Raw genomic sequence first — 25,682 nt, forward strand, 5'->3', positions numbered from 1 at the left:
GGGGTTTCCTACTGCTCTCTGAGCAATCCCAGAATCCCAGAGGCCAAATGAAAAGGCTGAACTGCTCTCTGCCCCTGATCCCTGGCTGCATTCTTTCTCAAAGTGACCTGTTTTCTTGCTGGGAGACTGCCCCACTCCGCCCACCTGGTGCCTCCCTAGATTTCCTGATAGCCCTGGGCTTATTTTTTAACCTTCTCTTCCGTGAAAAGCACCGCTCCACTGACCCAGATTGGGCGCACCTCTCCTGTGTTCACTGACCATCCTCGTGTCCCGGGTGAATCGTTTCTCTTCAAAAGCCTTAGAAAAACCAGCAGCAATTGGGGGCGAGGTGTCTTCCAATGCCTGTAAATGCCTCTTATCTTGAGTTTAATGCGCCCGGTTTAAGGAGAGCAGAGACAACGGGAAATGCCTTGCTGCGGAGTGGGGCCTGGCGGGGGCCCCCTCGGGCTGGCGTTGCTTTTTACATTCAACTGCCCTGGGTCCCGAGAGCCTCTCCAGGTAACTTAGACTGAGTTGGGGGCGGCTAAGGCGTGAGGAGTGAGTTACTGTCTTAGCTCCTCTAAGCAGAAGCAGCACTAGAAAGCGCCACACCACCACCACCCCGGGTTCTAAAAATCCCAGCCTTGACCTGGAGACAAACTCCAAACCCAAATAAACGGTCTCCGCCCGGGCGCCGAGAGCCTCCCCATCGTCATCACCCTTTCTCCCGTTCCTCGGGCCAGCCGCCCCCCGCCTTGCCAGGCGCGGCGGGCTCAGCCTCCTCGGGGCCAGATCCCGGCGCCCGCCTCGCGCCCCGCACCCCGCACCCAAGCACGGCGGGGCCCGAAGGGGTGGTGGGGGGTGGGGGGCGGAGGTCTGGGAAGCAGGGGGCGGAGTTCCGTCCTTCGCTGATTGGTTCGCGGCGGATGGGCTGCGGCCGGGCGCAGCCAACCCGCGGCGTGTTGCTATGTGCTGCGCCGAGGGGATAGGCGCGGGAGCGTGTCCGTCACCCGGCAGCCCCCGGCCCGGCCCGGAGGGATGCGGAGCGGCGGCGGCGGCGGCTGTGGCTTTAAGAGCGCGCCCGGGGCCCGGGATCCGGCCGGGCGGTCCTTCGCTGCTGCGCATCCCCGCGGAGCCTACCGCGGCGCGGGCCGGACGGGGCTGCTGGCTGCCTGGTGAGTGAGACGCGAGCGCGGCGCGCGTGGGCGTGGGGCGCGCTGTCAGCGCGGGGCGCCCGTCCCCGTCCCCCTCCATCCCGCCCCGGGGCCCCGGCGGCCCGGCTCCCTTGGAGCGAGCGCGGCACCCTCCGGCCGGCGCGGCCGAGGTGGGGTCCGGCGCGGGGGTCGCCCCGGGGCGGGGTCGGGGGGCCGCGGGCACAGGGGGCGGGGAGCGAGCCGCCGGGGCCACGTGACCGGTTTGTTTACAAACACTGCCGGGGCCCTGGCTGTGGCCCGCGGCGGGCGCCGAGGGGGCTCAGGTCCCCGGATCGGGGCCGGGGACCCGGGCGACGAGCCGGGCAGGTCTGGAGCGCGCGGGGCGAGGGTGGGGGGTGTGAACCTGGAGACCCGATGGCCGCGCCTTTTTCAGCTTAGTTCCGGCGGGTTGGGACTAAGTGGGTGGGGGGCCAGGGTGGGAGTTCCAGGCGTTTGCTGTCCCCGATGTCGCTGGGTCTCCGCTGGAGACACTGGGTCCCGGGGCGCCGCCCTCGGTGCTCCCCCCTCCCGGCTTTTGGGGGACTGGCCGCCCTCAAGACTCCGAGGAGCGCTTGGCCGGCCCCGGGCAGAGGTAACCGCAGCCGAGTTCCTGCCTGGCCGCTTCCCGGCGCCTCCCCAGCGCCCTTGCCAAAGAGGTGGGCGCGAGTTCACTCCTGCCCGACGGAATCAAGGGGCCTCTCCAGCGAGTATCTCTCGGGAAGTGGGTCTGGCGGGGCAGCCCCGACCTCGCACTGCTTCAGGTGCATCCTCCCTGGCCACTGACCTCCTCTGGGTATCTTTACCCCAAGTGGTGACTTTTCTCTTGTTGGCGAGGGTGGGGGGGAGGGGAACCACCTGTTCTTTTGGACCGGGCCCAGGAGCCTGCCACCTCTGACTTCACTCTCGGCTTACAAGAGCTTACAAAGCCAAGGGAGTGAGCGCCCTCCGTTTTTCTGTGATGTAGCTGACCCGCCCGCAGTCCCGCGGCTTTGAATGGTACGGGGAAACCGCTCCTGGGCTTCGCTGGGTTTTTTGTTTTTGAGCTCTGGCCTCCTTGTCAGTTGCTCTCCTCGAGTCTTGAGTCTGTTTTCAGAAAGTCGTTGCTTCTGATGAGTCTAAAAGCTGAAAAGACAGCTAGCTGCTTTTTTTGGCCACATCCTGCTGGCAGGCGGGATCTTAGTTCTCCCACCAGGGATGGAACCCACGCCCCCTGCGATGGCAGCTGGAGCCTTAACCCCTGGACCACCAGAGAAGTCCCAGCTATTCCTTCTCCCCGCTCCCTCTTTCTCCCATGTTCCTCTCTTCTGGTCCAGCAAGATGGGGCTGCCTGTCCTAGAGCATTGGGCAAGAAGGGACGCTGTCTGATTCCTTGTGTTCCACTTGCTCCAAGAACATTGGCCATACAAGGAACCTAGGGGACTGAAAAGCTAAGTGACTTGCCCAAGGCAACTGATGTCACTGGTTCTGGGGTGAGACGAGACCTCACATGCCCGATGCTGTCCAGTGCTGTCCTGATTCTGAGAGCTCAGGGCCTTGTGGTCAGTGGGCCTGGATTCACCCTGCCCTGACTTTCCTTTGACCTAGTCACTGCCCCAGGACTGCATTGATGGATTGAAGCTGAGTTCTCTCTATTCCTTAGGCTGAGACTGAGCCTCCCCTGCCCCCGGCTCCCTACCCCCTCTTAAGGGAACACTTAAATTCTTCTAATGTATGATAATGAGCGTGCACGTTCTTTACCAAGGAACAGGTCCAGCCTGGGGAGAGTTGTGCAAACTTCCCTTTGGCCCCTTTCCGTATCCGCAGCTCCTTGAGAAGGGTCTGGGGCAGGAAGGAGCCTTGGGCTGATGCCCCTATTCAGTTTGGCATTGCCTCATCAGTTTAGGATTTGATAACAGCCTTTGTGTCTTGATAACTTGTGCTTGAACTAAAATCCAGAAGCTTGGAATTAGGGGTGAAAAATGGAAAATAAACACCGTGCATAGGAATAGCGTAAAATATTCCATAAAAATATTCCTTCATCCCTCTAGGAGAGTGGTTTTCAAACTGAACCACAGTGATGAATACATTTTACATCACTGCACAGAGGCCCGTAACTGCTTAAGTTCCCAGAAACAATAATTGCCCTGACTACCTGCAGTGTGTTCTATTTATAATTTTTTCCTACTTAATTAAAAAAAATATCAACTGCTGGTTATGACTCATGGCCCACAGTTTGCAGAAACATTGCTGAAGTTCTCGGACTTAAATGTGCATAAAGACGACCTGGATAATGTTTGAACATGTAGTTTGTAAGTCCAGTCTGGAGATGTTTATTGTCAGTGGGGGACATTTTTAATAAGTGGGCCATGAAGTTATGAGGCAGATGGTTGATAAGAAACTCTGAACTAGTGGGAATTTGGGGCAATGAACAATGATATGCAAAGCCTTGATCAGATTATATGACCCACACTGTATTCAAACCCAGGACCACTCATCTGTTGCAGGCCTGGGCTTTGAAACATAAGGGTGTAGTGTTTGCTTTCACCTGGCTTGACGCGTTGGCCCTGAGAGCTAGGCATAGGCCCTGTTACTCCCACAGTACCCTGCTCCAGTCCATTTGAGGGCTGCTGTTCACTATTCTGTACGACTGGATGTTTCTAGGTGTGTGGAGTTGGGGTCGTGAGTAGTGCCATTGAACCTGCTGCATTATTCCCAGATTTAGGTGAATTTTCAGTGTTTGAATGATTTTAATGGTTTTGAGTTGATGGTAACAGTCATTGTGCCTGGGACATTAATAGTCTGGCCAGCAGGAAAGGTTGATTTTGTTTAGTATCTGGGTGTTCCAGGCTGTGTAATCTGGAGGAAGGGCATACTGGTGATTTTTTGTTGTTGTTGGGAGCGGGGAGGGGAGCCAGGGGTTTGTCTCTTAATAAGAAGTGACAACAAGTTTCCATGCCCCCTTGCCGACCTCAGCCCAGCTTCTTTCCTGGGTGATGGCTCGGCTCCTGTGTGCAGGTGTATCTTGTTAGTCACCGTTTTCTGATGCTATTACCTGTCTCTGTTACCCGTTCCCTGGTAGCTCAGTTGGTAAAGAATCTGCCTGCAATGCAGGAGACTGGGGTTGGATCCTGGAGAAGGAAATGGCAAACCACTCCAGTATCCTTGCCTGGAAAATCCCATGGACAGAGGAGCCTGGTGGGCTGCAGTCCATGGGATCGCAAAGACTCGGACACGACTGAGCGACTAGCACTTTCACATCGCTTTACCTGTCTCTACTTTCAAGCAGAAACATACACAGCTGCTGCTTCCACATGTTGGATGTTTCCCTCTTAGTTCTTGTGTCCAAACACGTTGGTAAAAGAAGTTTCCTCGAATTAATCAAAGCTGCAATTTAGCTTCAGAAAAGATTCAAATTCAAATTCATACTCTGTGGTCCTTCCTGCCAAGGGTATGCCTTATTTGGGAAGGCTAACAGTAGAATTGTTGAAATTAACTTTAATAATATTCAGTTTGGTCAGGCAGCTCACATGGAGAGTGTTGAGTTTTGAGCCTCTGGAAAAGAAAAGAAAGCAACAAAAGGATAGCCAAGGATACGACATCCTAGGATAGGAAGAGCAGGTGGGATTCAAATAGAGGTCTGGATCAGTTTTCTTTATAAATTATCTTGGCATTTCCCTAGAGTCTGTCAACCAAACCACCAGTTGCTCTGACAATTGCATTCCCTTCATCACAAGAGGGTATAAAGCTCTGGAAAAGGAACTGCTTTATTTACTTTTAGCATCTAGTGATGGAAAGCAGGTTTCCCTGGCAGCTCAGTGGTAAAGAATTTGCCTGCAGTGCAGGAGATGCCAGTTCAATTCCTGGGTCAGGAAGATCCCCTGGAGAATGAAGTGGCAACCCACTCCAGTATTCTTGCCTGGAGATGCCATGGACAGAGAGCCTGGTGGGCTACAGTCCATGGGGTTGCAAAAAACTTAGGGACTAAACAACAACAAACAATGGAAAACCAGGGCCTACAGGCTAAAGGGATTCCCTTAAGAGTTTTGATTTTGGTGATACTATCCCTAACAAAAGGTGATACTACATCTCTCTGGAGTCCCTTGGAGCTTTGACCACAGCCCTAGAGATTTTAAAGTAGGATTATGCCCCTCCCATTACCCTTCAGAAAGCGTCCACCTCCTTTCCCTGTAGCCCCATCTCCCATCTTCTCCCACCTCATTCCCCACCGGTCTTCACTTGGTCTTTTCTTCTTCAGTCTGGCCTCAGTCCACTGCAGTGGCCTTCCTGAAGTTTCTAAAACATGTAAGGTTTGTTTTTGTCGTTGGGCCTTTCTGCTGGTGCCTGGACTCCAAAATTTTTGCATGATTGGGCTCCCTCAAATGCTGCTCAGAGAGCCCCTTCCTGATCTGTTATCTAGAACAGTCCTCCTTCCTTGCCCCTCAGCCTCTCTTAATCCCCTTAATTTTTTTTTTTTTCAAAGCACTTTAATACCATCTGGAAGTGTATTGTCTACTTGATGCCTGGATTGGAGGCTCCTGTGTCTTGCTCACTGCTGACAGTGCCTGGCAGGGAGTAGCACAGGGTAAATATCGAATTGTTGCTGGAGTGAATGAATGAATGAATGACCAAGAGAGTCAAAGTTTAGAGTCTTTTAAGAGTAGAAACTGTGAGCAAAGCTAATGGAATTGATGGAATTCCAGTTGAGCTATTTCAAATCCTGAAAGATGATGCTGTGAAACTGCTGCACTCAATATGCCAGCAAATTTGGAAAACTCAGCAGTGGCCACAGGACTGGAAAAGGTCAGTTTTCATTGCAATCCCAAAGAAAGGGAATGCCAAAGAATGCTCAAACTACCGCACAGTTACACTCATCTCACACGCTAGTAAAGTAATGCTCAGAATTCTCCAAGCCAGGCCTAAACAGTACGTGAACTGTGAACTTGCAGATGTTCAAGCTGGATTTAGAAAAGGCAGAGGAACCAGAGATCAAATTGCCAACATTTGCTGGATCATCGAAAAAGCAAGAGAGTTCCAGAAAAACATCTACTTCTGCTTTATTGACTACGCCAAAGCCTTTGACTGTGTGGATCACAATAAACTTTAGAAAATTCTTAAAGAGATGGGAATACCAGACCACCTGACCTGCCTCCTGACAAAGCTGTATGCAGGTCAGGAAGTAGCAGTTAGAACTAGACATGGAACAACAGACTGGTTCCAAATCAGGAAAGGAGTACGTCAAGGCTGTATATTGTCACCCTGCTTATTTAACTTATATGCAGAGTACATCATGAGAGATGCTGGGCTGGATGAAGCAAAAGTTGGAATCAGGATTGCGGGAGAAATGTCAATAACCTCAGATATGCAGATGATACCACACTTATGGCAGAAAGTGAAGAGGAACTAAAGAGCCTCTTGATGAAAGTGAAACACGAAAGTGAAAAAGTTGGCTTAAAGCTCAACAGTCAAAAAACTAAGATCATAGCATCTGGTCCCATCACTTCATGGAAAATAGATGGGGAAACAATGGAAACAGTGACAGACTTTATTTTTTGGGTGTTCCAAAATCACTGCAGATGGTGACTGCAGCCATGAAATTAAAAGATGCTTGCTCCTTAGAAGAAAAGTTATGACCAACCTAGACAGCATATTAAAAGCAGAGATATTACGTTGCCAACAAAATCTGTCTAGTCAAAGCTATGGTTTATCCAGTAGTCATGTATGGATGTGAGAGTTGGACCATAAAGAAAGCTGAGCGGTGAAGAATTGATGCTTTTGAACTGTGGTGTTGGAGAAGACTCTTGAGAGTCCCTTGGACGTCAAGGAGATCCAACCAGTCCATCCTAAAGGAAATCAGTTCTGAATGTTCATTGGAAGGACTGATGCTGAAGCTGAAGCTCCAATTCTTTGGCCACCTGATGCGAAGAACTGACTCATTTGAAAAGATCCTGATGCTGGGAAAGATTGAAGGCAGGAGGAGAAGGGAACGACAGAGGATGAGATGGTTTGATGGCATCACCGACTCAATGGACATGAGTCTGAGTAAACTCCGGAAGCTGGTGATGGAAGGGAGGCCTGGTGTGCTGCAGTCCATGGGGTCACAAAGAGTCGGACACAACTGAGCTACTGAACTGAAGAGTAGGAAATGACTTTCTTTTCTGTTTGTTTGGTTTTTTTAAGTTTTCTTGGAGTATAGTTGGTTTACAATGTTGTTAATTTCTACTGTACAGCAAAGTGAATCAGGTGTGTGTATGTAATACATATATCCCCTCTTTTTTGGATTTCCTTCCCATTTAGGTCAGCACAGGGCATTGAGCAGAGTTCCCTGTGCTGTGTAGTGGGTTTTCATTGGTTATCTATTTTATAATATTTTGTTTTCAAGAGAAGAGGAGGAAAAGAAGTTTTCTCTTCCCTTTCCTGAGAATTCCTGTTCCTGTGGAATTACTTTTCTTTTGGGATTTCTGCTTCTCACAAATTTTTCATCCTTTTATTCTTTTTATAGGTTGCCAAAGTCTCTAAAAGCTCTACTGTTATTTTTTTTGTTGTTAATAACTCTTTCCTGCTCTACTAGCCTCACTCTAGGCTTCATTGTTCGGACAAACTTAGTAATCATGTTTCATGAATACTAGGCACTGTGAGTAGAACTAAGAATCTTGACTTTGGAACCAGAAAGCTCTGTGACCTTGGACATTTTCTCTAAGTCTCTACTCCTTATTTGTTAAATGAGACTAATAATAGTTACTATCACACAGGGTTGATGGGAGGATTAAATGAGAGAATGCACGGGAACCCAGGCCCCGGGCCTGGTACATAAGCACTTGGTATTAGCTATTAATAGCGAGAGTAATGTTAATAGTTAGATTCTCTCTCTCTCTCACTGGCAGGAATTCCCATTGATTTGGGAGTGCAGTAAGACGGGGAAAACTACCAAATTTTAAATTAATATAAGTAAATGAAGACCAAAAAGGTCACTTAGATTTATCAGAACTGGAATGGAATGTAGAAGTCATCTAATTGGAAACTGCTAACTAACTCTTAATAAACATCCATGTGGAAGAAGTAATATTTATAGAAGTGTTTGGAAGAACAAGTTGTCTACCTGGTCTTAGTTTTATCCTTGATTTAAGTTGGGCCAACTGAAAGCTGCATACTTGGGCCATGTTAGCTCAGCCCCGCCAGAATTACTTTCACTGAGATGAACTTGAGATGGGCGTCCTGCCCTTTGCTTTATGGACTGATGCTCTCCAAAATAGCTTTATGTAACTTGCTACTATATTTCTTCTAAGAGTTTACATTGTGGAAGACTTAAGCTACAGCTTCACTTAATGTCTCTGTTAAGTAAATTGGAGAAATTTTCTTTCAGAATCTGGTGCCAGGAAAAGCTTTGCCTGTCCCAGGGAACTGGCATGACTTTGCTTGTGGACAATTGGGTGTAACTGATCATGTTTCTCTTTTTGCTTTGGCTGCCAGGAAGCAGAGAAACAAATTTGTGGCTTGACTTTAGTAACTGTTGGGCCCTGTATCCCAATTTTTTCCAGTGGTAACTTTATCCTTTTATTTTCCCTGCTTTCAAGCTAATGGTTTATAACTCTGTATTATTTAGATATTTGCTGGATTGGGCATTCAAATTCATTTTATGTGTTACATTTTAGAGACACAAACGTTGAGGCTCAAACAGGCAATAAGAACTTGCTTATTAATACACAGAACTAAGTAGGGCACAGGATAGACTGTAAACTGTATCTTTTATTTCTCAGGTCCAGGGCTCTTACAACTCCTGTGCATTCTGGAAGAGTATCAACTCCTGACTTAAACTCTAAAGAAGTCATAATGTCTCAATACTAGGCAAAGCCTCCCTTCTCTCTTGGGATGGGACTGAGCAGCATCTGCCAGTGAGGTGTGGCACTGCCTCCTGAATCCCTGTTTCCTGGCTGGGTCACCGACCTCTCCGGTCTCCTGTGTTACGGGGCAGTCAGGCCTCCCCTGTGGTCTTGGGAATGCAGTGTGTCCAGACTTAGTGGGTTTTAGCTGGAATGAGAGTCCCTGCTCAGGATGAAATCAGCCTCTAGTGTCTGGAGTTCCCGTGGCTGTTTCTCGCCATGAAAGAAAGGCTTGATATCCAGATGGCAGATGGGTGCCTGATGCTGTTTACTCGCTAAGTCGTGTCTGACTCTTTGCCACATCATGGGCTGTCGCCCGCCAGGCTCCTCTGTTTTCATAGGATTTCCCGGGCAAGAATACTGGAGTGGGTTGCCATTTCCTTCTCTAGGGGATCTTCCCAACCCAGGGATAGAACTCATGTCTCCTGCTTGGCAGGTAGATTATTTACCACTGAGCCACTGGGGAAGCCAAATATGTGCCACTGACTGAGTCCACTGGGTGTGAACAGGGGTTGAGATCAGTTGGGCAGAAGAAAGTGGCTTTATTTTAGCTGATGTGAAATTTTGTTATAGGAAATATTGACCTGCCTAATGATGAATTTTCCCATGGTGTTCTGGGTGGGAATACCTGGGGCAAGAGAACATATCCTGCCTGAGTCAGGAAAATTTTGATTCCTTTTTTGAGATAGAGAAAAGGAACCTCTGGCCTGGGGCTGAAATTCAACCTTGGTTTTATTTTATTTCCCTGGGTAATCATCATTCAACAGATGATAAGACCTTTGGGAGAAAAAGATAAGTTATAATATGGCCCCTAAGAGCAAATCCTCAAATAGGAGTGATTAAGGCGTCTCTGTCAATAACCAGAGTACAAGGTAGAAGGAGTTTAAAGTCCTTACAGCGATACAGAAAGAAGGGTAGGCGTTTTGGAGATAGGATTGGGAAGAGCGAAGAGGATTTCAGCATGCAGAAAGAAACATGCCAGGGGAAACAGTGTGTGCAAAGGCACGGAGGTACGAGCTTGAGAGGTAATGTATGAGGAATGCCAGGAGGCATGTGTGATGCGGGGAGAAATTGCTTAGGTTGCCATTGCTGTCGAGGAGCTCCACAGAAGTGGACTGTGACTTACATTCACAGCAGAACTCTGGACGATGAAGACCTGTGAACAGGTCTGGCTGACATAGATAATTATTGTTTTTTAGTTGCTCAGTCGTGTCTCTTTGCAACCCCATGGACTGCCACACTCCAGGCTTCCCTGTCCTTCACAATCTCCCTGAGTTTGCTCAAACTCCTGTCCATTGAGTCAGGATGCCTTCCAACCATCTCATCCTCTGTCACCCCCTTCTCTTCTTGCCCTCAGTCTTTCCCAGCATCAGGGTCTTTTCCAGCGAGTCAGCTCTTCGCATCAGGTGGCAAAGGATTGGAGCTTCAGCATCACTTCTCCCAATGAATTTGATCTCCTTGCTGTCCAAGGGACTCTCAAGAGTCTTCTCCAGTACCACACTTTGAAAGCAGTTCTTCAGCGCTCAGCCTTCTTCATGATCCAGCTCTCAGCATCCATACGTGACTACTGGAAAAACCACACGTAGGTAATCGGCATCCTCAAAAGTGAGACTGTCCCTAGGGATTCTCGACCTTGATTGTCTTAAAAATTCCTGGCCCAGCTAAAGGCCTATAGAATCAGAATTTTCAGGATAGGGAATCTAATAAGAATAAACAAATAATACCCCTGCATATCCCCGTTTCCTAGATTTTTCTTCGCAGCCCACCTCACTCTGTCTGGAAATCAGTAAGGCAGTTGCTCTCCCAGGCAGAAACCAGCTGCTAAACCTCCTTAACCTTTGGCCTCCTTTCCCTTAGTTTCTGTGTTTGCCTCTTCCTATTCTTCTTTTGTTTGTGCGTCCCTGTGTATCATCCATTGTATTTGTTCCCCCTTAATCGTTTTCTTTGAGCACTGTCGTCTTTGTTGGGGTGTCCCTACCTAAACTGACCCACCTCCAAAGGGACCATAAGGTAGAAAGGATTCGCTTTCAGTATTTGCTGTGCTAATGGTATAAACGTGTATTATGTAAATATATATTAGATAGGGCTTTTGGTTAGTTTTGCTTACATGATTCTTAATTTGTTTTCTTCAGGATTTGAGGGGAAAAGTATTTCCACCCATAACTGCAGCCTGAAAGCCAAATATCCCGTTAGCGTGAAGAGATGATAAGAACTGAAAACTAGCTTTTTCTTGTGCCTAATTTGTTGTCCCCATAGAAGGCAATGGCACCCCACTCTAGTACTCTTGCCTGGAAAATCCCCTGGACGGAGGAGCCTGGTAGGCTGCAGTCCATGGGGTCACTGAGGGTCGGACACGACTGAGCGACTTCCCTTTCACTTTTCACTTTCATGCATTGGAGAAGGAAATGGCAACCCACTCCAGTGTTCTTGCCTGGAGAATCCCAGGGACGGGGGAGCCCGGTGGGCTGCTGTCTATGGGGTCGCACAGAGAGGGACACGACTGAAGTGACTTAGCAGCAGCAGCAGCAATCTGCTGTCCCACCTTCTGGTTCAGGTTATTCTCTTCCCTCATTTGTTTTCTCAGGTTGCTGCAATTAAAAGTTGACGCACTGGGCCAACCCTGGGAGTCTGAAGATGTTTTGAGAGAACTTGACATCTTTTGCGTTGTCATTAATTGACTTAGTCTCTCTCTCCGGGAGGTATTGTCTTAGAGGGCTCAGGACCAAGGATGAACCTCTTCAGATCACTTTCTATCATGTCTTGGTTGAAGGATCCCCTGGAGGGGGTTGGTTCCCAGATTCAAATCTCAGTTCTGGTACTTTCTATTTAAGCCACTGGTGGCTCAGACAGTAAAGAATCTGCCTGCAGTGCAGAAGACCTGGGTTCGATCCCTGGTTTAGGGAAGATCCCCTGGAGAAGGAAATGGCAGCCCACTGCAGTATTCTTGCTTGAAGGATCCCATGGACAGAGGGGCCTGGAGTCCTGTGGTCAGTGGGGTCACAGAGTCAGGTACTACTGAGCAGCAAACACTTTGAGTTCACTTTTTGGTACTTGCTAGCAGAGTGACCTTGGGCAAGTTGCTTAACTTCTCTTGGGCTTTTTCATCATCTTTCAAATAGGAGTAATCATAATAATACCTGCCTGTCTGGGTTGTTGTGAGGATTGAGATAATACATATCAAGTGCTTCACCCCTCATGGGCCCATGGTAAGAAATTAATAAATTGTGGAGTTCTGGAGGCTTTCTGACAGTTGCTGAAAGGCCTCAGTGACTCTTCCTACCTCCTTTGCTCATTTCCTACCTTCCTTCTCTGAGCTCGTAGTGCCAGCAGGGCTTTGGGCTGGCTATGACAGATGATTAACTGGATGTGGTTCCTAGACGTGATCAGGAATGACACACAATCTAGCGGGAAGATTAGCCCATAAACTAGTAGCTTTGTGGAGGCCTCTTAAAGTATATGAAGAGTCTGCACTGGCAACATGCTTGGCCCCCTAGTGTGCCAGGCTGAAAAGGAGATGAGGCTGTCATTCTTACTAAAATCTGCCATTCCCATAACAGGAAGAATCCAGAAATTTGCTCTAGAATGAATCTGTCTCCCCCACCCTGTTCCTTTTCCATTTCTTCAATAAATGGCCACGCTAGGTGACAGTTTAATTCTTAGAACAAAATGCATCCATTTTTAGGGTGGTGAAGGCTGAGACTTTGGACATACAGGCAGCCTTTGGAAAGTGCCTCTGCCCTTTTTTTCTCCTGAGTTTTAAGTCCAGTTTCCAAATTCCAATCGTGGAAAGGCAGGGAGCCCAGCCACAGATGTCAGAGTCGAGTTTTGGATTTATTTGAATTGGGAGATTAAAGTGAGAAAGCCAAAGGCATGCTGACAGCGGAACAATAGAATGGTATTGGCAGATTTGGGATGGATGGCTTGTAGCTAATTGGGGCCCCAGCTGTGCCCTAGGGGAGCAGCAGTTAAAGAGAAATCAAGGTCACACAGTGCCCTTGTTCCAAAAGACATTCATTTATTCAGTAAACAATATTGGATCTTTGAGTGTGTGAGACACAGGCGACAATCAAATAATCATCTCAGTAACCACAGTGGCAAGTGCTATCACGTGGAGCTGGGGGCCTGGCCTTGTGGGGGTTGGAGGAGTCTAAGGTGAGGGTTCCCTTGAGAAGTAATCTGAGGACGGGCCATATCTCTTACTCTGCTTTCCAAGACGTTTTCTTTACAGATCTTCTAAATGGCTGCTTTACATAACAGTTCACATGTAGCCTTGTCTGGGACAGAGGAATGGGCTGGATCCCTGTCTGGGCCCCAGATCATGGGAGGAATGCAGTCATTTTGTTTTAACCAGGATTAGCCTCTCTGAGCATGGCCAAGCACAAAAGAAGGACTGACACTGAAGGTGCCAGGCCCTGGGGACTGCAAGTGGGTCGATCTGGTTTCTTTGAAACGTGGAGCAGAGGCAAGGTCAACGGACCCTTTCCTTCTTGGCCTGAACCAAGTCTGACACTGCGTTTTCTCTGACTCATTCTTACCAAGAGCAGCAGCTCAGACTGCCTTGGGGCGTTAGTGGGGACCATCCTGGAAGAGAAGGTTCCTGGGTGGGAAGTCTGGGGGTTTCTCTAGGGGTCTGGAAGCCACTGCCAGCCTGGGAAGGGTGCCTTGGGAAGTTGCCCTAGGTGGGCAGTGGTGGGAAGGGCCAGGGGAGGCTGAATGGAAAGTATTTCTGCCAGCAGACAGCAGCTGGGTAAAACCATCAGAGGTTTTTATGGTGGGGCCTGTCAGAGATAGGGCTCCACAGTCCTGGGTTTCAACCTGCCCGCCCAAGTGAGTTTACATCAGAAGAGTTTGTGGAATATTAATGGTGTGTGAGTCCTATGTAATGCCCAGAATTCAGTATCTTAAATGTACTGGATAATGGCAAAGTAAGGAGACTATAAAAAATATCAGCTGTATAGAGCAGCACGGAGCCAATGACAGTCACTCACTTTACTCAGTTAATTAACATTTATCAAGAATCTCCAGTGTGCTGGCTACCAGGAGTCCTTGGGAACCCAGGGGGGTGGGCGGGTAGAGACTGAACCTCTGATACAGAAAGTTTCCAGCCTGAGAGTGGAAAAGTACCATTCCAGAGAACAGCTTTTTTTGCATGCTGGATGAAGGGGGCCCCTAGCTCTGCTTAGGCTCTCTTTTTCTTTTGGCCTGTGAGGCACGTGAGATCCTAAGCTCCCCAACCAGGGGCCGATCCTGCATCCCCTGTATTGGCAGCACTGGACTGCCAGGGAAGTCCCTCTTCAGGGTCTTATTCGAGCTGGGTACTAAGGGATGAGTAGGTGTTTACTGCGGAGAAGGCGATGGCACCCCACTCCAGTACTCTTGCCTGGAAAATCCCATGGACCGAGGAGCCTGGTAGGCTGCAGCCCATGGGGTCGCGAAGAGTCAGACACGACTGAGTGACTTCACTTTCACTTTTCACTTTCATGCATTGGAGAAGGAAATGGCAACCCACTCCAGTGTTCTTGCCTGGAGAATCCCAGGGATGGGGGAGCCTGGTGGGCTGCCGTCTATGGGGTCGCACAGAGTCGGACACGACTGAAGCGACTTAGCAGCAGCAGCAGGTATTTACTGGGCAGAGAACATAGGTTAAGGCTTTGCAGGAGGCTGAAATAACTTGAGAAAAGGTAATGAAGGAGCTCAGTCTGATGGGGAAACAGGTTTGCAGCAGTGTGGGAAGCTGACGAGAAGATACAGAGAATTGGGCCCAGGTTTCAGTGCCACCTAACGGGGGTTGAACCTTGTCTTGCAGGCTGCTAGGAAACCACTGGAGGTTTGAAACAGAAGAGCACTGTGATCAGATTGTGCTGTATAAATAGAGTTCTAGAACAGTTGGGTTGGAGAGGTAAGAGCTGAGTCAGGGGGCCTAGTTCAGGAAGTGCAGGGTGAGAGAGGGCCTGGCTCGCAATGCTGCGGCTTGGACTGAGGGCGACAGTGGGAGGGTGGGTTGTCGAGGCAGTCAGCTGTGTAGGGGACAGACGGGGTGTGTGTGAGTGACAGAAGGGAGAGAGAAGAAAGGGTGTTTCCTGCCTGGGCAGCTGGGCCTCCAAGAGGAGGGGACAGAAGAGGGGGACAGGGGATCGGAGCCGGGGGAGGGTGAGAGATGGTGCTGGCTTTGGGAATTTGAAGCGCTTTCCTAGGAGCCAGAAAGGGGTCCCCCTGTAGAGAGGAATCCACGGACTTCCCTGGTGATCCAGTGGCTAAGACTCTGCGCTTCCCCTGCAGGGGGCCTGGGTTCCATCCCTGGTCGGGGAAGTAGATCCCATAACTGAGATCCAGTGCAGCCAAATAAATAAAAATAAATAAATATTAAAGAAAGAAAGGAATCCAGAAAGGTATTTAGAAGACTTGAGTGTGGATGAGAATGCTGGAGGGGGAGGGGAGAGGGCAGGCAGGCAGGCAGGCAGGCAGGCATATATGGTGGAAGCTCCTCCAAGGAGGAGGATGGAAGAGCTGCCAGGGAGACTGAGGCTCAGAGAGGCAAGAGAAGGCCTGTAAGGGAGAGTTTCAGGGGAAAAAAACAGCCCAGCGAGAGAGTGAATGCAGCACCAGGGCCAAATAAGTGCTAGCATTCAAAAGTATTAGTGTTTGGACTTGGCATGTTGGAGGCTGCCCATATTTTTGTTACTCAAAAGCCTGGTTGTGATAAATGATATTCGTGGAGCGCTGCCAGAAGGCTGTGTAGCTCTCCCATTCCTCCGGAGAGTCGATATCGCTGGATCCAGCCAGACCATCCGAAAGCCACGTTCTTGGGCCGCCCTCATTTGACCCCGTGTAGAATCCCAGTTACTGAATCGCCCTTCAGTGTTCCTCATGCTGTCCATTTTCATGGAGGGGCCTCTGAGAAAGACTTGCAAGAGAATTCCGGGGTGGAAAGGGCTGACCCACTGGGGCTCTATCCCCTGGCTTGCTCATTGTCTCCTGCAACCACCCAGAGGAGAAATGTCTCTCAGAGAATCTGTATCCTGAACAACCAAGATGCTTTTATTTCATAGGAAATACGGCTGGTATTTTCTTTTCCTGCCTTGGTTCCTGGGGAGCTCAAAGCCAAATTTGCAGTGGAAATTCAGTAAATCTTTAGCAATTTAATAGCATGCGTTTGTGTCCTAACTCTCTTTGTGTTCTTTAATTCTTCCAACCCTAATTTCTTAATCTATTTCAATAGTATTGTATGATTTCTGCTTTTGTAAAGCCCCCTTAAATCCTTTTTGGATCTTGATGTTGTATAAGAAAAAGAAGGGAGCCATCAATGAACTTGAGCCAAACGTGCTTCGTAATGAATCTTCAGACAGATCGTATTTGGTTAGAGTTGTAGAAACAACCCAAAGTAATATCTGATCTCTTCCTAGGCAGCTAGCAACAGCTGTTTGTATGTAATGACTAGTAAATTACTTTCAAGTTTCAGGATATTCAAGAGGAAGTGCCTCTTCTCTATGCAGGTGTTCTAACAGATGTAAGCCTCACATGGGGGCCTCCCAGGCAGAGTGCTGAACTAAGGGCCATGTGGTAAATATATTGTTTTGCTAACAGATGTTGCAAAGCACTGTTGAGCCAGTGGACTTTGTGAGGCTGGCATGTTTCTGTGACCTCGAAAAACAGAAGGTTGGTGGGTGGGCAGTTTACTCTGGGGCAGTGTTCAGCTGGCAGAGACATCATTACAACATGAAATCAGGATTTTAAGAGCTGAAGGAATCCTAGAGATCATGTAGGATTATCATCTGACAGATAATCCCCCTGAAATCAAGACTAGACCCTGTATCCAACATAGAGATGAATGGTTGGTTTTGTTTATGAACGAGTGGTTTCCTGAATATCCAAATGGTTTATTTATTTATTTATTTTTCATCAACTAGATGTATTTAAAGTACCACCTGAGTTCAGAGGTATAAAGTGGTTAACCATGAAGTGATAGCATTGTTTTTCCCACTTGCCTTGCACATCAGCTTGTGGCAGTTTTAATGCAGAGTTTCAATAATGTTTTCAGTAGCAGCCCCCTCCTGGGATCAGTAGAGTCAATGCAGACTGCAGAGGAAACCTTCCATTGCATGAAGTGATGGAGTGGTCTGTTGTTCACAATGACACTGCAGTAATGTCAGATCCCCAGCTAAGCCACCAGAACCTGCTTAAACCACAGTATACCTTTAAGTGGATTAATTTAGGCCTAACCCTCTAACCACCATGAGTCAACCTGGCAGACAGGAGCACCGCTCATTCGGGTCTCGTGAACAGGAAGGGTTCCCGCGTTTTTTTCTCTCTTGCTGGTGAGGATGATCGCAGCTTCTCAAGGTTACGGAGTGCCAGCCACATGCCAGGTGCTCTGCTGAATGCTTCCCTTGCATTATGTCATTTGATGCTTTTGTCTCCTCCACGAGGTAGGCACTGTTAGCCTCTTTCAGGCAGCTTGCCCAGTGGCGATGCAGCTAGTGAGAAGAACCAAGACAGAATCCAGGTCCACCTCTAATCCTGTCCTCCTCACCAGGGGAAGATAACCACCACCCTCTTCTCTCAGGTGGCAGCCCAGGGAAACTGGGCCCCCTGCTCCCTGGTCAGGGTCGAGGATTCTGGTGAGATCAGGAAAACGGGGAAGAGAGAGGGGTATCTCCTGGGACAGAGGTTTTCCGCAGCCATTCTGTCTCTTTGTTTTCTGTCCCCAGTCCCAGAATGGCTCACCTGTCCCCTTTCCACTGCAGCCTGTTTATTGCCTCCAGTTGGGTCTTCTCTCTTTCTTCCTGGAACAAGCTAGTCAGTCAACAAGCGCCTACCCTCCTATCCTTAAAGGCAGCATGAAATCCTCCTTAGGATTCCTAAGAGTTCCTACAATACATGCGTCTGTGCTCAGTTGTGTCCGACTTTGCAGTCCCATGGACTGTAGCTCGCTGGGCTCCTCTGTCCATGGGATTCTCCAGGCAAGAAGACTGGAGTGGGTTGCCATTTCCTCCTTTAGGGCCTACAATAAGTACAAGATGGAAAAGCTGGAAAATGGTTAAGCTGTAACCTCAACAGATACAGATATATATATATGTATGTATGCATTTATATATAGATAGATAGCTTCCGTTGGTGGCTCAGTTGATAGAGTCTGCCAGCAATGCGGGAGATGCGGGTTCAGTCCCTGGGTTGGGAAGATGCCCTGGAGAAGGAGCGACTAAGCGACTTCACTTCTTTCTTTCTTTACTATATGCCAGGTGCGTATGTTAAGTACTTTATAGGTTTTAGCTTAGTTAATTCTCATAAGAGCCTTATGAGGTCATTATTAGTGTTCCTAGATTTTGATGAAGAGAGCAAGGCCCAGAGAGTTAAGTTATTCAAGGTCACACAGCTAATAAATTATTGAACTGAGATTTGAAATCCTCGGAGTCTGGTTCCAAAAGCCCTTTTTAAAAATAGAATTGTAATTAATTACATATTGCACAATATGATATTAATTTCAGGTATACAACATGGTGATTTAATATTTTCATACATTATGAAATGACCGCCACAGTAAGACCTGTCACCGTACAAAGTTATTACCGTATTGCTGACTGAATTCTGTGTGTACATTTCATCCTGATGACTCATTTTACTGCTGGAAGTTTGTATCTCACCTGTTTTATTTGTACCCCCACACCTCTCCTCTTTGGCAGCCTCCAATTTGTTCTCTGTATCTGTGACTCTGTTTCTGTTTTATTATGTTGGTTCATTTGCTTTGTTTTTAGACATATACGTAAAATCATATGGTGTTTGTTTTTCTCTGACTTATTCTACCTTGCACAATACCCTCCAAGTGCAACCATGTAGTTGCAAATGGCAGGATTTCATTCATTTCTATGACTGAGTAATATTTCATTGTGTGTATATATGAATAAATAAATATATATATTATATATCACATCTTTATTCATCCATCAGTGAACACACTTGCTTCAATATCTTGGCTATTGTAAATGGTGTTGCAGTGGACATAGGGGTACATAGATCTTTTTGAATTAGGTGTTTTTTTTTTTGTTGTTAAATATCCAAAATCCATCTGTTCACCCACTGCCTCGTATTGCCTTTATGAAGGACATGAAAGTGATGAGATGGTCAAATCTGCTTTTTAAATACATAACACTGGCTGAAATGCAGAAGGTGGGTTTAGGGGGGAAGGAGACTCAGCTGTCTGCCAGGGCTGTGTGCATCAGCGATGCTGTGTTCCTGACAGTGCTTTAGGGCCTTTGTGAGCATGGCCAGGAGGGAAATCGCCCCTTAGGGGAAGGAACACTGCTGCGGTTCCTCCGGTGTGCTCACCACCTTGGGAGGAGAATTCTAGGTTTAGAGAAATGTCATCCCAATGATCCCAATGGTACCATCCACCTTGCTTGAAGACAAGCTAGACAATCCTAATGAAGCGGCAGGAAAACCATGTCTGTCTCTGAACTCTCTGGCCTCCTTTTTCTTTTTCTTCTTTTTTTGAAGCAGCAGCATCTTTTTTTTTTTTTTTAATTCATTGACCACTAAAAATAGTAATAGCTACAATTCTGGTGTTTTGTATGTCAGTGCTGTGCATGTACTTATACCTCTCGTTTGATCCTTCTCACCCTGAGTATGTCGGTTTTATTAGAACTGGGGAAGCTGGGGGTAAGAGGAGTTGAAGAACTTGCCACAGTCCCTCAGCTACAGTGGAGCAGAACCAGTCTCTCTTTTTAGTTTATCATTTTCACAATTTTATTTTTATTTTATTAAATTTATTTTTTTGGCCAGCCTGTGGGATCTTAGTTCCCTGACTAGGGATCGAACCCACACCCACTTCATTGGAAGCGTGGAGTCTTAACCACTGGACCACCAGGGAAGTCCCCTATCACCAGTTTCTGATTGCAGGGCCCACTTCTTTTCCAGGCCGTCTTTGCCTGCCTTCCTCCAGAACAACACCCCACGATGAAGCGACAGCACTGACGCACGCCTCGCGGTGGTCCTGTCCTGTGGCTGGTAGGGGGGTCACTTCCCCCAGCGAGTTCCGTCCTCCCCGTTTCTGAGGCTCTGTGAGATCGGATGCAACCTTGTTCACTGTCACTTACCCAGTCCCTTCATGACTTACCTGAGGGCTCGGTACCTCCTTCCCCTCCCTCCTGGGGACACGCAGAAGTTTCTGTTTTGAATTCCACCTGCAGTCGTGGCTTCTGGTAGAAAAGCCCAGTCCATGAGGTGGGATGTCTAGGTTCGCTGTGCGCTCCCTCTGAGTTTGGCTCTCAGCGTGGCGTATTTGAGGTCTTTGTTTTTAATCATAATAGTTCACATCTTTTCTTTCCACGCCGACCAGCAGGGGCCAGCTGGAGGTGGTAGCAAATCTCCCTTTAATTTCTACTGTGATGGATTATTACTTTGCTTAAAATGGTGTTTAATTTGTACACGTGCCCTGAGGCTTTTAAATATTGAGCTCATTTGATTATTGTTGGAAATCAATTTAAACTCCACAACGTGTTCAGCAAGGTGGACTCAGGATGCCCCATGGAGCCTGTGGCCCCATTAGCAGGTACCAGAGTCCAGAGATTAAAATGCAGTGAGTTCTGCAGCCCTTTAGCCTTAATTTCTTCCTTAAAAAAAAACAAAAACAAAGCTATTTCATCTTCCTTCCTAACAACTGACTTCTTTTTACTTCCTTTTAAAAAATGGACTGCTTTTTAAGGAAGCAGCTTTCAATATTTGGCCTTAAGAGGGGAGGAGACAGTAATTGGTGATTATTTTTTGGTCTCCAGCTCTTCAGTTTTTCTGGCTCAGCCCATTCTTTCCTTTCTTCTCAGGTTCAAGGACCCCCCCTCTTGATCCTCCTTCACGTTACTTTCCACTTTCCCCCTCTTATTCCTTCTTGTTTGCCCTGCAGCAGTTGAACAAGATTCATATTTCAGCAAGCCACTTTTTCTTTCTTTCCATCTTGGGGAAGGAGTCACCTTTTGTGGGTTCCTGTCAATTCCTAGGAATGAGTGGAGACTTTGCAAGGAGCAGAGCAACTGTAGAGCAAAGTCCAAGGCTGTTCGGGGCTTTTCTAGCACCAGGCAGCCTGCGATGTTGCTTGCATGGTCCGTTTTTCTCTTCTTAAGTTCTGAGCTGGATGACTGTGTTTGTATGTGACACATGCATGTTTAAAGCAGACTATGAATGCCAGTTTCTCCAAAGGTTTGCGTAAGTTTTGAGATTCACATTTGAAGCTGAGCACAACCAGAAATCCCTGCCTGTGAACTTTTTTTGGGGGGTTTCCTACAGAAGAGAAGTGAAAAAAGAAATAATTCTACTCTGGGGAAATGCATAATTCAGCTGTCTGCGTGTGTAAGGAAACAGACTCTGGGGCTGCTCTGTAAACCCAGACTGGCAGCCAGGGCTCACTGTTCCCTCGCCTTCCCGCAAGTTTGGATCAAAGGCGGACAGGCCAGCTGGTGTTCCTCCTGCTCTCCACTGGGCAGCGGGGGCCCTGGCCTTCAGGAGCTCCTGGCCTGGGGCAGGCCTCCCGCCTGCTTCCCCTGCCCTGGCTTTCCTGTTCCTGACCCCTACCCCCTGACTTTTCACCACTTCCTTTCCTGGAAATGCTGCCATTCCTGAGAATGACACAGGAGTGTTGCAAAGTTTTAGGATCTTTCAGGGAACACCAAGCAGGGTCCTTGGCTCTTTCTACCACCTGCAACACTTCAACACCCAACAGCCTTGGTCTACTGTGGGCTTTGGTTTGGACACTCAACCTTAGCGTTTGCAGAGTAAGCTTGGGGTGAGATGCGGGGGCTCTGATCCAAGGGGTCGTGTTGTCTCCTATTATGGCCAGGCCTCACACTGAGGCAAAGCTGAGCAGGTGAATTCTGACCCCCATCCATGCACATGTGCTGAGTCGCTTCAGTTGTGTCTGACTCTTTGCAACCCCATGGACTATAGGCCGCCAGGCTCCTCTGTCCATGGGGTTCTCCAGGCAAGAATACCGGAGTGGGTTGCTGTGCCCTTCTCCAAGGGGATCTTCCTGACTCTGGGATCAAACCTTCATCTCATATGCCTTCTGTGTTGGCAGGCAGGTTTTCTGTCTTTTTTTTTTTTTTTTTAAACCACTGGAGCCACCTGGGAAGCCCCTCTTACCCCTGCCCCTCCCATATTCTTCAAGTATTTCTATGATGCTCAGTTTAATCTGATGACTCTTTTTTTTAAAAAAAAAAATTTATTTGGCTGTGCCGGGTCTTAGTTGCAGCACATGGGTTCTTTTTAGTTGCGGCATGTAGGATCTAGTTCCCTGACCAGGGATCGAACCCAGGCCCCTTGCATTGGGAGCGTGAGGTCTCAGCCACTGGCCTGCCAGGGAAGTCCCCAATTAGTCCTCTTTAAAATTAGCAGTGGGAGACTCGAGCAGCCAAGACACTGTGCCTGGGCCCCTCTAGGTCCGAACCCCTTCAGCAGTTGGACATTTCAGGTGACCAGTTGGTCACTCTGGATATGGAGCTTACTTGGCTCAGCTCTCAAGGGACATGCAGGGTGAGAGATGGTGACCACTGCTGTCCTTGAGCCTAGTGCTGGCCAAGGGTGTTAGCCACTCAGGAGGCTATAGAGTGCCCTAGAGGCCTGTGTTGTAGCCACGCGTTCCGGGAAACAAACTCACTCAGAAGGACAATGCAGATAGTGGAGTGCAGTTTATTACACCGGCGGGCCCAAGGCAGAGTCTCCTCTTAGCCAAGGACCCCAACCAGCATTTGTGAAAATCTTTTATACCCCATGTGTACATGTCTGAACCCACCGCTCCAAATTCCTTGAGACTTACATAAACCGAGGAAAATACAGTCCCAATAACCCCATCATTCACGTGCTATGTGCTCATGTGCTCAAACAGTCAAATGATTAGCCAATAATCGATAAACCCGAGGTTACACTCCGATTGATACAGAAAAATGTATGGCCTATCTGGAGGAAGGGGTGATTAGTGTATGTTTTCTCTTAGGCGATGAGTAACCTAGATACGATCTTCAAGGTTCCCTTGTCTGGAGGGGGTCTTATCCTTCTATTGTTGTTTTCATAGGCAGTAAACACAGAGTTCAGAGTCCATTGGAAAGGTGGCCGAGCATGATCAGCATGAACAGGCCTAAGATGGAGTCCAGGCCCTATGAATTCCTTCTTCACCTGCAGTGATGCTGCAGTGGGAAGGATGCCAGGGAGGAGGGCGGCTCTCCTGCTGAAGCTTTGGTTCCAGTGGAGCTCTAGAGGGAAAAAACTGATTGGCGGGCTTTGTCCGAACATCCAGATGGATCCCAGGCATAATGCAGCAAGGAATATCCGAGTTTGTTTGTCTTCCTCCCCCGTCTCTCTAAATAATTTTATCTTCAAAGCATGACGCAGGCGTTAATTAACACTCTGGCTCTCCTGGGAGGTAGGCAAGTGGGAACACCACCCCCGTTAGTGAAGAGTGAAGCCCAGGGAATAGGTAGATCCAGAAGCCTCAGGTATGTGAGCCACAGAGAAGCAGAGTGGGTCTCAGAGCTTGGGGTTTTGCCCTCAGACCTTTAACTCGACATACCCCGGGAGCCACCCCTCTTTCTCTGTGACCTTGCTCCCCATGGGAATCACAAAGCTGAGGCTTTGGTAGGAGAAATGCTTGGTACTGTGGGGTGAGTAATGGAAAGTTTAAGTGTTGGAAGAGAAATTCTGGTCAGATTCACTGTTATTGTGAATTTGAGATGCAGGAGTCTGATTCTGCCATTAGTTGTCTTCATTTTACTTACTTAAAAACAAATGCGCTGAGCATCTCCTTCTGGGCAAGGTATTACAAAGAGAAGCAAAGCGAAGTGAAGTCGCTCAGTCATGCCCGACTCTTTGTGACCCCGTGGACTGTAGCCTACCAGGCTCCTCAATCCATGGAATTCTCCAAGCAAGAATACTGGAGTGGGTTGCCATTTCCTTCTCCAGGGGATCTTCCCAACCCAGATTGAACCTGGGTCTCCTGCATTACAGGCAGATGCTTTCCCATCTGAGCCACCAGGGAAGCCCTTATATTACAACAAGAATCATTTCTCAAAAGGACTGCCTGGCCATGAGGGATTCTCTTGGTCGGGAGCTTGATCCTTTATATCCTGTGTTTCCTTTATACGCAAAAGAGACTTGGGGTTTGTTGCCTCTTCAGATGGTGATTTCAACTGCTGGAGGACTTCTAGTATTTGGAGATGAATACAAATCCGTTGTGATTGTTGACTGCAGGAAAGTCATTTATCTTGGTTGGATCGGGAAAACAGGACCCCAGGGGTCCTCTCCTGGGGCTGTAGGTGGCATATCTTTAAGCCTGGCCTTTTCTAGAGCTGTGAGTTTTCCCTCATAGCTCAGCAGCAAAGAATTTGCCCACAATGCAGGAGATGCAGGTTTGATCCCTGGGTCGGGAAGATCCCCTGGAGAAAGGAAATGACAACCCATTCCAGTGTTCTTGCCTGGGAAATCCCATGGACAGAGGATCCCCGCAGGCTACAGTCCATGGGGTTGCAAAAGAGTCGGACACAATGTAGCGACTAAAGGACCACCGTGTCTAGAGGTTCCTGGGGGTGGTGATCGTGCCAGTTTGCTGGTCGTTGACAGGGATTACCCTGAGGCGACACTGAATCTCCAGCTCTAGAACTGCAGCAACAGTGGGATCTCCACTGGTTTCTTTCTAACTCATTGGGCATCTTGGCACAGTGTAAGAACACAGAAGGGGGATCAGTTTATGCTGTAAATGTTGCCCTCTCTCGGGTGGCAGTTGGACTCTACTGGCTTTGCAGGAAGCCCAGCTCCATCTAGCTAATGATATTCGCTTATCTTGGCCCTGCAGGCTGCTGAGAACCAGCCCGAGACCTCTGCTTGAGGGTCCTTCCTCTGAAGACATCACCAGTGTGTGGAGCCTGCCGCACACCCACCCCCCGCCAAACCACGGCCTTTACCTGCGTCTTCCGGTGTTTCCCGTGCGACCCGTCCTGTGGGAGTGCCTCGTGGGCCACCCCAGAGTTCACCCCCGGCTCAGCAGCGCCAATGGTGAAGATGACCAGATCCAAGACTTTCCAGGCTTATCTGCCTTCTTGCCACCGCACCTACAGCTGCATTCACTGCAGAGCCCACTTGGCCAATCACGATGAACTTATTTCCAAGGTACATGTTCGCTGCAGGCCCTCCTTGCCGACCTCGGGGGAGGGCGCTTCTGGGTTTGCAGACGTGGACAAGCTCTCCCAAAGGGCCCGGGACGTTTGTATTCCTTCTTTTGTCCAGGGAGGGCGGATCTGCATGGCTGTCTCACTCAAAACTAAGAAAGAACTCGGAGTTGGGGGGATACAGTACTAGTTTAATCTGTAACTTTGGAAAGTGGGTGTCATTGCTGTTGACATCCCCAGGTCGTGGGGAGAGGGGCCAAGGAGTGATTGAAGCCTTTCACCCAGGTGGCCTGGCCTGGGTTGGCAGATGAACTCAATGTAAGGGGCTGCCTGCTTGGAAAGGACTTCTAAGAAAGGTGGTAGGTAGGAGAGAGAAAGGTAGGGGCAGTTAATGGCTGAGAGAGGGAATATTGCCTTTTAAGCTCCCCGGGATGGTTACCAGATGATTTAGTTACTAAAGTGGGTGACCTTTGGGTGAATCACAAGTGGCTTGGTGAAGAGCTGACCCACTGGTT

General features: G+C 48.4%; 1 protein-coding gene across 3 annotated transcripts in view; it reads left to right on the forward strand.

The window, feature by feature from the left end:
• The first annotated feature begins 1,006 nt into the window (after positions 1-1,006).
• The window catches only part of YPEL2 (yippee like 2), a 67,912-nt gene continuing 43,236 nt past the window's right edge, over positions 1,007-25,682 (forward strand). The window contains exons 1-3 of one of the 3 annotated variants that reach the window (XM_027519510.1): positions 1,012-1,154; positions 10,386-10,610; positions 24,855-25,168. In XM_027519510.1, the coding sequence (XP_027375311.1) occupies positions 25,052-25,168 (117 nt within the window). In that variant the 5' untranslated portion in view covers positions 1,012-1,154; positions 10,386-10,610; positions 24,855-25,051. Of the gene's footprint in view, positions 1,155-10,385; positions 10,611-11,616; positions 11,728-24,854; positions 25,169-25,682 lie in introns of those variants that run through there. The other 2 variants (XM_027519508.1, XM_027519511.1) reach the window with 2 other exon arrangements.

The sequence above is a fragment of the Bos indicus x Bos taurus genome, chromosome 19, assembly GCF_003369695.1.
Source record: "Bos indicus x Bos taurus breed Angus x Brahman F1 hybrid chromosome 19, Bos_hybrid_MaternalHap_v2.0, whole genome shotgun sequence".
NCBI lineage: Eukaryota > Metazoa > Chordata > Mammalia > Artiodactyla > Bovidae > Bos > Bos indicus x Bos taurus.